General features: G+C 45.4%; 1 protein-coding gene across 2 annotated transcripts in view; it reads right to left on the bottom strand.

Annotated features, from left to right (window-relative positions):
* ACACA (acetyl-CoA carboxylase alpha) overlaps positions 1–13,380 on the bottom strand; it is a 104,899-nt gene that overhangs the window by 45,531 nt on the left and 45,988 nt on the right. For both annotated transcript variants that reach the window (XM_088536129.1, XM_088536136.1), the window contains 10 exons: positions 12,592–12,735; positions 11,936–12,032; positions 11,344–11,451; positions 8,806–8,862; positions 8,455–8,499; positions 6,484–6,525; positions 5,833–6,048; positions 5,280–5,435; positions 2,965–3,168; positions 642–797 (listed from right to left, as the gene is read on the bottom strand). In XM_088536129.1, the coding sequence (XP_088392255.1) occupies positions 642–797; positions 2,965–3,168; positions 5,280–5,435; positions 5,833–6,048; positions 6,484–6,525; positions 8,455–8,499; positions 8,806–8,862; positions 11,344–11,451; positions 11,936–12,032; positions 12,592–12,735 (1,225 nt within the window). The remainder of the gene's footprint in view (positions 1–641; positions 798–2,964; positions 3,169–5,279; positions 5,436–5,832; positions 6,049–6,483; positions 6,526–8,454; positions 8,500–8,805; positions 8,863–11,343; positions 11,452–11,935; positions 12,033–12,591; positions 12,736–13,380) is intronic.

The following is a 13,380-nucleotide window of genomic DNA, read 5'->3' as shown; positions in this document are numbered from 1 at the left end:
CACAATTTCACATGAAGTAGCATTATTCAAATTATGTGATTTTGGATAGAACCCAGCAAATCAGGAACAGAATCAATGCTGCAACTCTGGGTAACGCATTTAATGATGTGGTAATGCAGGTTTCTCCTGAGAGCATTAGGAGATTCTCAATTTCTAACACACCAATCACTAGTGGGGGTTCCCCTATGCACCTTGTGACTGTGCTCCGCTCCAGCTTAGCAGATAGCTCAAAGCCATTCATTAAAGCACTGCCTACATTTAACATCAGGACTTTTAACCCCTCACTCAAGCAAGCCAAGAGCACAGGAGAAGTTGCAGTGGAGTCTTATCCAAGGCACCACCAGCCCTGCCTTGTCAAGCCCTCTGGGAAGGTTGGATAGCAGGAGGGGAGAAGGAAAAAACAAGAGCAAAACACGTTTCCACTTCCACTATTTGATTTATTGGTGGAGCTACAGCAGCAGCATATTGGGAGTCCCAACTTTTTTCAAAGGGGACTCAATCCACAGCTGCCTAGACCCCAGGGAATTAACGTTAGTCACTCCAGGCCACACAGCTCCCTGATAAGCAGGGACAGCCAGTGATACAAGTGCTTTTCTGGTACGAAAGTCTAAAACAACCAAGAGGACTTAAAGAACACTCACCTGCCGAAACATCTCGGGAATGTCATAGACGTACGATGTCCCTAAGGATTGGGCCTGGAATCTCTTGGACTGAAGCAGGTCTTTGGTCACATACGGGGTGTTGATCAGCATCCCATGAAGAGGTCCCTGTTTATCCCCATATGCTTGGAACATGATCTGCAGCAGATAATACAGCCAATTACACACTGATTCAATGGTCCTGTCTCATCCATGCTTCACCCAAAGCCATCAGGAGGTTCCAGACGTATCAGGTCTGGTTTTGTTCCCTCCAGATAGGGCAATACTTACATATCCTAACACACCACGCTTCATCATGCGTTACTACCCTTCGGAGACGGTGCCGGGCCATTACGGCCCGCATCCGAGTACCCCTGACTTATTGCTGTACCGCAGCAGAGCACAGAGCTAACGGAGCCCCATCTCCACGGGGAGCAGCCTGCGACTTAGACCACTTCCCATTCACCAGGATTTCCCCTGACACCGTATCTCTGCCGACTGATTGTGATAGCTGGGAGCCCCGAGGAGAACTCTATTATTTATGGAGTCCAACTGCGCTGCATCCGCATCTCCACTCACTGATCATGGAAGCTAGGTCAAGACTTGCATATGTCATTTGGCTTGAAGTTTTGATATTATAAGTTTAAAAGATTTTCCCCGAGTAGCAACATGAATTATCAGCTGCCATGCTTCACGGCGCTATACATTCCACTCGATCCGGCCTCGGGAGGAAATCCGAGGCCAAGGAAGAACTGCAACAAGCACAGCTTAACTGGGACAACGCGGAGCACCACAGGAACACGCACGGCAGGAGCAACCTGCTCAGACTGCTTCTGTCAGAACAGTTACCAGGCCTGAAGAATTCCACTAGAAAGAAAATTCCATAAATAATGCCTATTTTGGTTTTCAGCATTCCAAATAGCAGTTTGTGCTCTCTTCAGGCTTCACAAAGGCTGCTCTGGGATATACCTTCTTCACCGGCAGAAACACCTACTGAGGATAACAGGGCTTTACAGCAGGGCCCAGACCCCCCTCAGCGCACGGGGGGCTTCGCGCGGCTCCGGCGGCTCCCAGAGGGCTCCAATGAAGCAGCGGAGCTGGCGCTGCCGCAGGAACCGCGACACGAGAGCAGGGCGAGTCCCTCACCATCAATCTGTGTCCCTATTCTTCAAAAAATCACAAAAGTGCCAGCACCTGGTACACCAGTAATGCCTGAATTCTCTTGAAGAGGTCTCTAGATTCAAAACACTCCTCTGAAAACACAGCAAAGGATGCCCAGATACAGAGCTGGCCTAGGAAACTGTCACGAGGGAGAAATCTAGAGTTTCTTGTAGAACTTGAAGGTGGTGGCTTTGTAAGACAAACCTCTTTAAAAACTTCTGTAGGAATTAACACATTTCTAATTCATAGAATTTTCACAGAATTAATTTAATATGCCAGAAAAAAAGTCTGGAGAAGTTCCTAAAAGCTGTACACATAAAAGTGCCCTCCTCCAGCTGTAAAAAAGAGAGTATAGTACAGGTCTGACATGGACATTTCTCTAAGCAGCTCATCAGAGACAGAATTCAAGAGGAAAGGTGACCTTCACAAGTGACTAACAAAGCTCAAGTGTTAAGCTCAGCCACTGAAGATTATTAAAATGTCCTTTTCTCTTCTCATCTCCCCTCAAAGGCAGAAATGAAGTAAAACATACAGACATTATCTGTTCTGGGATCTCACGTCCGGATGGACGGTACAGTCAGGCAGCTGCCTGGGAAAATTTAAATGGAAAGAGGGAGAGAAGGTGACTCAGCACTTTGCATTCAACATCTACCCTGCTCCAGTGATTTATTCTGTTGCTACCACTCTGTGGCAGAGAGGTTATCGGAGATGTAAACACTTCTATATTTAAATATACTTCATTCATCTGAGGGTCTATGTTTTTTAGCACGTGCAGGTATTTGAGTTAACCACAACATCCACATCCCATGAAAGGCAAATACCCCAACCCCCATCCAAAAACAAAAGAGCCTCCTGTAGTTAACAAAAATGATCTAAAGACACTTTGGAGTACTCCGCCAGAGAAGAAAATGCTGTACAGATGTCCTGCAGATGTTGGACAAAGAACTCAAGGTATATGCAAAACAATTAGATGAGCTTTTAAATATTATTTACATGTTTTGTGTACCTACATGCCCACTGGACGGCCTCAGGATTTGTTCCTCTTTAGATGGCAAAGCTGCATGGCAATTTTCTATTGCCATTACCCGAACCCTCGGCAAACACAGAGGAGCTGCAGCTGCCATGGGGCGCCCCACGGCAGTGACCTGCCTGCGCAGAGCCATACCTGCGCTGTCCTCGAGTCTGTCACTTCTTTGTACAGGCTGATGTCCAAATAATAGCCGGACTCATTGGTCAAGAAGAGGCGAATGGGAATGGCCTTCCCGGTGGGCGTCAGGCGGATATTGATTTTCAGCTCAGCTTGGAGCACACGGAGTTTCCAGAGGCGGCTGCCGTAGCGCATCACCATGCTCCGCACGGACTCTTCAATCTGAAACACACGGAAAGGAACGTCCTCACCCCGTGCCTGGGCACGGTGCTGCCCACCCCGCTACGCAGGGGCAAAAGGCACCAACGAGCCCCAAACCAGGGGGCTGCCGGACACGACCGAGACCATCTCTGCACCCCGCTACAGCCCCACCGAGTGCCAAGGACCCCCCTTCCTTCCTTCCCTTCCTGCAAGGACGGCTCACAGCCGAGCATCACAAAATGCAGGAAAGAGAAATCCTTGGCAAACAGTTATGTAGCGCTTGTAATCATCGTGTTTCACTGCGCACACACGACAGGGTTCTAAATCACCAAAGCAATTACTGCTTGGAGCTTGGGCCGCTACTGTTCTATTAAACTTATAATATACTCCTGTCGGCAAATAGTGCATATGAAAAAAGGCAATTTGGAGGCTATTTTTAATGCTCTTGAATATATATATATATATATATATATATATATATATGTACATATATACGTATGTATATCCCTGAACAGCTCTGAAAAAAAGTCCGGTCTGAAGGACGCTTGGTTTCCAGGGGCTGCATAGCCCAGCTTCTGCAGAAGTTGTTGGGAACTAGAGATTTTGGATGCACTGAGAAAGGATTTTTAAACTACCAATTTTTAATCATGATTTTAAAAGTCAGCAAGCGGGAGACACTTATTTTGATAACCAATTCATCTGTTTAAACTTTCAGTTATTTTCATCAAGAAAGGTCGGCTCTCCTCTTTTGGTAACCGTGAACAGAATATTGATTTCCAAGTAAATACAGCCATTAGGGTTTATTTGGGACTTTCCTTGTGCTTCCCGTGCTAACCAGAAACATGCTCTATGCCTAAGAACTTCCACTTAAGCATTGACAAAGGTAACTGCTCAGTTATTTACAGTGCTGATCTCTGAGCTTTTAGATCAGAGAATGAATGAGGCTTTTCTCTTTTACTAGTTGATTTTTCAAATTCATTTTAAGTTTTGTGTCACATTGTATTTGGATAATATTTGGACTTCTATAACACCCTTCCCATATTTTAAGCTATTTCCTTATTAAAAATATTTATCTTAAATATGCTGTGAAAGAATAAGTTTAAAATATGAAACATGTTTTGATAAAGCATCCATTCGTTTCAATACAGGAATTGAGACACATTGCTTGAAGGACAGAGCTATTCTGATAAAATATGAGCCCTGCTAATTCTGAAATCTTACACTGAACACTTACACACAGATTGGAAGAAGAAATAAAGGTTTCTTGTTTCTTCGATTCCCAAAAGGGCTTCTAGTGTGAAATAAGTTGACTATTTATCTTACTTAGCTAAAATACAAACTACTCTTTCTGCTTTTGGAGAGAAATTGCTTGTCGGTTCAACAAGCAGGCACTGCGATCTTCAGCCAGAGCCTTCCACTAGTTATGCAACTCCTTTATCTTTATGTTTTCAGCAGAAAAATATGACATTCACATATTCTTAAACCTAACTTCAATCACTTACACACTGCAGTAAATATGTAAGTGCCACAGATTACAAAAATTCTGAATCAGAAAAACACATTTTCAACTTCATGGAGTTTAATTTCTATTTCATATTTTTTATAAGATATCTAATTTTATCCATCACATATAAAAAGAAAAGAAAAAGGGGGGGGGAAATCCTTTTTTTTCCCCTTCCCTAGCAAAACATAGGTTAACCCATGGTATTATTCTTTTTTTTTTTTTTCCTCCTGGTAATAACATTCACTACTAGCATTTTCAAGAGACAAAGGCATATTCCACATGACTTATACTGACAACCAGAAACCCAAATCCAACAAAATTCACTAAGCAAACAGTGATGAATCTCTCAGGACCCACCTGATTTTTCTACTAAAAAAAAAAAAAAAAAAAAGGTTAGAATAACTAACCTTACTATCATGCTATCCCTTCTCATAGTGGTCACTGATTGCCTGTGCTTTCTGCTATAAAATGGGTAGTTGAAACTGTGTATCATTCACTGAACGGCATTAAAATGCACCCAGGCAATAGGTGTGCTTCAATAGCATAAGAAAATAACAGACGACAACTCCACTCTGGAAAGCAAAGCTCCGGAATAACAAGCAGTTCTGGGCTGGGGAACAGAGCCTACCTTAGACGGGTCCATGATGACAGTAGGCACAAAGTTTAAGAAGATGTGATTGCAGTCGGTGCGCACGTTGGTGTTATTAAAAGCCACCTCCAATTCATCCATGGCTTCCAGAAGCAATCGCTCTCCCTCATTTTGCAGGTACTCAAAGGAGGCTTCCTGCCAGAGATTGTCAACAAACAATTTACTTTCTATCAAAAAACACAACCCAAGAACACAGTGTTTGAAGAACCGCAGGAGGACTCCATTAAGAAAATAGGTTACATTAGTCTCGGGCCGCTCTGCGGCTGCATCCCGGTCACAGCGCTCGCGCTGCTGCTGCCCGCACCCGCGGGCCTGCCCGACTTGGGCCCTCGTTCATGTCAGCAGACACTCGTGGGCCAGAGCCCTCCTCAGAGCACAGGGACCCCGGCCGCAGGAGGGGTGCGCCAGGAAGCAGGACAAGCCCCTGCACCCCGTTTTCCCCGCGCGCACGTCGGCGTGCGGCTCCTCGGAACGACTCGTGGCGCCTCCCAGCTCTCCCGGGAGCGGAGCTCGCCGGGACGACAAAGCTCACCTTGGTCACCAGGTCCGAGTGCCGTATGATGGCCCTCACGAAGAACCTGTAGTCCGTCACTTCTGTCCCCACCTCGACCTTGGCGGCTCCCAGGTAGAGGTGCATTTTGTGATTGGCACACGGAATGGCAGTGAGATCAAAGTTCCGCATCCGGTTCAATTCCAGCTGGAAAGCCAGAGCTGGCTCCAGGTGACGGTAGATCCTGTCTTCCTCGAACTGGAAACACCCAGCACAGGACAAGGAGAAAAGAGTGAAAAACACGAAGATGCTTAGGAAGCTGGAACACAGAAGATGGGGAGAACTACACAACAGTCACTATGGAATCTCACATACAACTAAAATGTAAAAAATCAAATCAATCTGCCTCAGAATTTTCTTTTTGATCAGACCCCCATGCTTCACTCCATCTAAAATCTGCAAAATCAGAAGCTTCAAGTTAGGCTCCCCATGGCACAGTGTTTAACCCAGGATTATTAAAGACCCGTTGCTCCAACCAGCACCAACTGAGCGTGGGGTGGGCAGAGGAGAACGCTCCGCTGGGCTGGGCAGTGTTTCAGCAGCTCCCTCCCTCTCAGAGTAGCACGGAACGACTATGGGAAGGAAGGGTAAAGCCCGACATTTAGAGAATGCTCATAAGAACATATAATTTACCTTATCCCTGGCACGGAACGTGAAAAATTTTGGAAATTCCCTCTGAAAATAAAAACAAAAGTGTTAGTCCTCCAAAAGCGAACCGTGTCATCTCCCCAGAGTACCACAGGCCACCCCTGGAGCTGCTGTCACAAATTTACCGAGGGCGGTGGCACATCAACTGACCCTCAACAAGGCAGAAGGGGTAGTTTGAACCTGTCCCCCCTGTTAACACAGTAGCTGCTACTTGTTTGGCTTTTGGTTATTATTGTCTATTAACAACAGACAGCAGGATTGAATTGGCCCGAGGTGGCAGTGGGAAACCTCTCCTACTTCTACTATTATGATGATTATTGTGGAAATGTTTAGGAGCCTTACAGGGAGATTAACGCCCCATTATGCAAGGTGAGGCACACAAACTGTTACATATTCTAGAGCTCTCTTCCTACTGGTACTGCTAGAACTATTTTCTGCACAAGGAAAACAATGAGTTCTAATAAGAAACTTTATTCTTGAGTATGAAATAGCACTCTACAAAATCTACAAAGTGTTTACTAAGGTGGAGGAACCTTTGTGAAAGTTCTGTACAAATGCGACCACACTGGCTGTTTCTGCAGCAACACACAACTGGCCAGAATCATTTTATTAAGAAAAAAGGATACACCTGACCTGGTGTCATTGAATTTCTGAATGAGTGACACTCACATTTTCAGTATCAATGAAAAATGGGCAGCCCTAGCTTGATTTACTGCAACAATCACTGCAAAGTACAAGGCTCCACTAAGCAATACAACTTTTAAGTGTCTTCTCTATCTCCTTAGAGGAAAAACCCCAGAATTTCATCTAAGACCCTCTGTCAAACAAAGGAACCTGTGTTAGACTGGAGTACAACTTCCAACTAGCCACTGCTGCAGGAAAATCTGGGGGGTTTTGAGTGAGCCCATGAGTACCAACAATGTGTTAAGACAATAACCGCCCAGAAGACACTTCCATGTTCCCTCACTTTTCTTCCAAATCCCTCCTCTACCTGTCCTCCTCTGCCCACTGCCAATTTCTAGCATCATCCACGCTCATTCTATCACTAATGTAATCGCTTTCAAAGCATCTGACTGGTGTTGTGGGCAGATATAATAATTAGATGTGCACATACACAAAAATTCTCAGTGCTCTGGTACCAAAATCCAAAAGAGTGCTCCATTTCCTAGGCAGAAGAATTATACCCCTGCTGCGTTCTAATCAACCAACCATCATCAAGACAATCAAAATAATTTGCCTAAATTAGCCAATCAAGACACCCTGCAAATCGCAGAATGTGAAAAGCTACAACAGAAATCATAGTTGATTATTATACTAATAATCACGTTAAAAACCTAATGAGATGAGGAAATTGGAAGCTTGCTGGAGCAACTCTCTATTACCTCAACATGCTGGGAACTAATTATATAGACTGTAATTAAAACAAAAACAAACCCAAGCCTAGGCCCTGGCTAAGTTAATAGTTGGTCCGATAATAAACAGAAGAGAATAGGAGACAGTAATAAGGACTGACACCCACAGCAGATCCCTGAGGCATCCTACCAACTTCCACACCATGGACAGACCCGCTGCGTCCTCTGGCTTAGGGACAGCAACGTCTCAACAACGGGTGAAGGAAAGGGTTGCTCAGGGCAAACACAAGCCCAACTTGTGGGGAGCCCAGCTGTGTAATTGCATTCTAGAACACAGAACCAATACCCAAACAATCACGATATTTATCACTGTATCAGCCACGAAGTCAGCCTGGTAACCAGGCACCGAATGCGCCAGGCCCAGTCTTACACTTAAAGCTAAACGTTTGTCTGAATTCTTCTCCTGACCCCAACACCAGCGTTGCATTAAACACCTCACGCAGGAGCAAGTGTTGTCGAGCTTAGTTAGGAGAAGCCTAGAGTCACTTATATGTCTCCCAGGCTTGGGGCAAGAGCATCACAGTCCTAGAACCTTTTTACTTACATGAAATCTCTGATCGACCTCACAGTTGACCTGTTTCCTGAAGTCCTTACAAAGGCAACACACAAACACGGGGTGGGGAGGAGAGAAAAGCAGAAGAAAGCTAGCAATTAGGATGAAAATCAAAATGAATTAATTCAGGAATACAAGAGGTGTCAAGATTGTTTACATTTCTAATTAATTTTCTTATGCAAATCCATTAAAACAATTTCAAGTTTTAGCAAACAAAGGCAGCAAGAAAAAGACTAAATATAGTTAATACAGTATTTAACTTGGCAAAAAGTACCAAAATGTCAATGCTATTTTGAGTTACAAACCAAACAGTTCTAAGCAGCACGAGAGAGAACAAAATACCTTTTGTGCTACAAGAAAAGTCAGCCGCCGAATCCCATGTTCAATCAGGACCGATTTCTGTAAAAACAAGAGGGTGGAATCAAGATACTGGGATTAACAGAAAGGGAACATATCAAAAGCAGATGCAAAGCTGCTATGATCCAAAAAAGTTCCTCCTGCATCTACACTGCAAGGTCCCAGGCCACGTCAGTCCATCTGGAGCTGAGATCTCTCTGCTGTCTGCCCAGGAGCATAAGCAAATACAGCAAATCTGAAGAGAGAAGTATCAAATCACAAGGACAAAGGACTGCAGTTGAGCCACACCAACAAGAAAAGCAGAAGAGTTGCCCCGAGGTCCTGCAGAACAACTTCTTGTTCAGTTGCCCCAGGAAGTTGTTTGGGTTTTTTGCTGTTGTTCTTGTTGCAAAGTTACTGTCAGGAGAGAGGGCAGGACAGGCACGGCGAGCACACGGCACCGGCCCTTGGAAAGGATCTGACGTGGGGCAGCAGGAGCACATCCCGGATCCGGGCACTCAGAACAAAGGACAGATGTGTCAATACTGCAAAGGTGAAAAGCAGCAGCTCTTATTTTGTTGTTCAAACTAATCAGAGTGTGTCCATTCTGGTTGCTTTTTTAAAAATCAAATTCAATGAAGCCACATTAAAAATGAGTGCTTCCATATTTGTCATGTGTTTGTGCTTCTGAAAAGTATTAAAATCCGGTAATTTTTCTCTTCTTTCTAAAACTTCTTTCTCTCCCCTCCTTTTTCCAATCTAAAAAGGAGACACGCGCACACGGAGAATGGAACAGAAACAAGAACCTCAGCTAGACTGGGAACAAAACCACTCCTTTAGGCTTGGACTGAAATGTTTTACTGAGGTTAAGCCCTTTGAAAATAAGCATCAGTGACTATATTCATGGCAAGAGGAAGAAAATAACTTTAATAATGCCATGATTTAAAAAGCAAAAATTGTTATTGCTTTTAAAATTCCACAAGTGGCAGACAATAACAGCATAGCAACAGGATTCTGATTACATCGTAATAATGTGGGTCTCACAGCAAGTCCACAGCTATTACAGAGCGATTAGCCATCAGCACCTGGAGAAACTCCATTTACACTGACTGCCTCAATCTCCTCCACAAGTCATTTACAAGTATATGATCCTAATTTCTATTAAAAAAAACACACACAACATGCTGGGACAAGAAGATTATTTGGACAATTTGGATCAACCTATTTGATAGTTTAATGTGTTTTGGGGTTTTTTTTTCTATTTCTTTCCTTTTTTCCCTTCCCATAAAACGCCTGGAGCATGATCAAGCAGATGAAAAGCAAGCCAGTTTTAATTTTTATATTTGATTATTTTCTTTGCTTAAAGAGGCAGGAAGCTGCTGGAGCAGAGTGGATAGCAGGCCCATTTCGGGCCCCCTCGTTCCTGGGAATGCGTTACCACCTCCCGCACCGGGAGGCCGAGGTCCTTCCGTAATCCCTGTGGATGCTGCCGGCTCTCCGCAGCGGCCACAGCAGCAAAGGCCGCCCCGGCGCCTCCTTCCTCCCCAGGACTCGCATTTGGTGCCTTAAGGTGAATCCCTTATTTATGAAGGGGCAACAAATGCACAAATCTGTTCCACCTTCGACCACAAACATCACACTAGATGGATGTTCCAACACGCCAGTAAAAAGTGACCCAAGCTGAATTGCAATAAGACCACTGTGATACAGGACATTTTAGTGTCACTTTGCAAGCCTCTTACTTATATAAGAGGGATAATTTAGTAACTCTCTTCACATGACTATTAGAAAGAGGGACACATTCCTTCAGAGCAGCTGGGGATAGAGTGAAGATCCACCTGACATTTAGAACTTTCCCTCACAACATCCTCCTGGGCAAGCTCCGAAGTGTGGGAGAGATGAGTGCACAGGGAGGTGGATTAGGACCTGGCTGGATGGCAGAGCTCAGAGGGGGGTGATCAGTGGTGCAGTCTGGTTGGAGGCCTGTAGCTAGCGGGGTCCCCCAAGGGTCAGTCCTCGGTCCAGTCCTGTTCAATTTATTCATCAATTTCTTAACCGTGAGGGTGCCAGAGCACTGGAACAGGCTGCCCAGAGAGGTTGTGGAGTCTCCTTCTCTGGAGATCTTCAAACCCGCTTGGACGCAGTCCTGTGCCACGTGCTCTAGGTGACCCTACTGTGCAGGGGGATTGGACTAGATGACCTCTAGAGGTCCCTTCCAACCTTGAGCATTCTGTGATTCTTAAGGGTCGTCTACCCTATCAAAAATTAAAGAGTCTTGAGCTGCTGGATTAGAATGTCCCATTAGGTACTGCAGAGAGAAAGGATGAGAGCTTGCTGTTATTCACTGCCTACCCCGGAGGCTTCGGGAAGGCACAGTTCCATACAAGCAGAGAAGTGATAAGGTTTTAGATGGAATAAATTAAGGATGTAAGTTTGTTTACTTATTTGGGGAAAAAAATATGTCTGAGAAACACACAGACTTTTCCCAAATCATCCTGAACTGCCTGGGAAATCCCGCAGCTCCAGAGGAGCCAAAGGACCCACCTTGCTCTGCGTGAACTCCCGGAACATGGCGGCCAGGCCGTCGTCGTCGACGTCGCCGTCCGTCTTGATGGCAACGTTGAGGATGTGGATGGGCTCCTCGCGGGCGGCCTGCCAGTCAGAGAAGACATTGCCCATGAACAACGTGGTGACAACATAACACCTGGGGATTCTCAAGGGGCCCCCTAAGCACTAAACACAGGTCCCCTAGGAAAGAAATGACCTCAGTGGAACCTGCTGGAAATAAAGCAAAATTTTGAAAGAAATCCTTGACCGACCACCTTCACACAGCCTCTGCAGAGAGAAGGTATAAACCCCAAACTGCTGTGAATCCAGGCATTCTACTGACATTAAAAATTACAATACAAACTTACAGGGAAAGCAGAGGACCTAGCCATGGTTTTTGAATAATGAAATAACCAGCTACTTTGAGTCACCTGCTGCAGAACAAACAAATCATATAAATATATAAAGCTCTCAACTCCTGCTTCCAGCACTCGAATCAGTAAAAAGTACCTAGCCTGCAGCCACTGTGGCATTTGCATGTCTTCAATCTTCTCTCTGAGAGCAACCTCAAGAGAAGAAATTACTGTACCTTGTCCTCATCATACAAGGAAGCATGACCAGCTTCAGGGAAGGTTGGGCTCTGTGGAGGAGAGTCACAGAAGCAGCTCATCACTTCATCAAAGATCCTGAAACACATTAGAAGAGCAGGAGTCAGAAACATGCTGCTGCCAACCCAAGAGCCAGCAGCACCAAAATCCATCTCGCTAATCAGGTGGGGGAAGAACACAGGACTCTGTGTCTTTGCAGGACTGTATTTCAAAAGACAGCAAGGCAGAATCCCGCCACGCTCCCACCCCGAGCGGAACCTGGATCTTCCAGCAAAATGCAGACACCTTACAGCAACCGGCCCTCATGACTGCTGTGGGCTCTGCTGCCTTTTGCCTCTATCTATATGGTTGCTAGCATAAAGAACACCCCTTTCCATGTACTTATGCACACACAAGAATGTTAGAAAGAGTCAGCACATTTGCAAATCATCTCAAAAGCAGAAGAAAATCAAGATGCTGATCCTTCCTGCTGCAAACAAACTGCTCTTACTTCCGCTTACAGGAGAGGTTGAAAACAACCGTCGTCCAGGACCACTTTAAACCTGACTCCAGACAAAGGCCACGGGTTTGTCCAGCTCCATTTGGGCCCCCTTAGGAAGACGCCACACGAATGGCAGAGACGCCGCTCCGCACACACCTGACGAACTCCTCGAAGGTGCGGAAGGAGACCATCCCGCCCATGCGCTGGCACGGCGGCGTGAACGAGTTGTCCAGCAGCACGTCGCTCACGCTGGCCACGTGCACCATCCCGTAGTGATTGAGGTTGGAAGAGAAGGACATTCTAAATGGCAATTCAACAAGATCACAGTTAGTAAAGACAAGGGAGGAAACGTAAAATCACTGGAAAAAAAGATATGTGCGTGCATGTACGACCACTCGAAGCATGGCTGTTCATCCACTGTTACTGTTGCGTGATCTATTAGACTCTTCAGCAGGCCATGCTGCTGCTGTGCTGCCTTCTCCAAAGTCACGGCAGTGCTGGCACGTGTGTCAGATACCATTAATATCCTTACCTGGACGTCCTCCCAACATTCAGGAACAGTCACAGGGTTAGAAGAAGTTACTATCTTTTAAAAATATTTATTTACATAGTCTGCTGAGATGCCAGGCAGATTATGACTACGCACAACTGAAAGCTGGACGTGTATCTCGCTTTACAGGTAAGGTCTGAGATACACAATTGTACTAAATTTTTGCACTTCAAGATTTGCTTAAACTCTTCAAATTAAGTTAAAGTGCAGTGGGCCATATTCTCTTACTGCTTAAGGCTCAAGGAAACGGAGCAGAGCTGCAGACCCGCTGTTCTCCAGGTGACACCTCTTCCTGGGGCTACAACCCCAGGATCCCCTCTCTGCCTGCTGCAGAAACAGGGTGATACAGCGCAGCAAACAAATCGCTCATACGGGACCAGCTCCTTTGCTGAGAG

This window comes from Tinamus guttatus, unplaced genomic scaffold (genome assembly GCF_059628265.1).
Source record: "Tinamus guttatus ecotype Peru unplaced genomic scaffold, ASM5962826v1 Tinamus_guttatus_pri_ptg000043l, whole genome shotgun sequence".
NCBI classification, from domain to species: Eukaryota; Metazoa; Chordata; class Aves; order Tinamiformes; family Tinamidae; genus Tinamus; species Tinamus guttatus.
The sequence above is the reverse complement of the archived record's forward strand: the minus strand, read 5'-3'. Positions and strand labels throughout refer to the sequence as shown.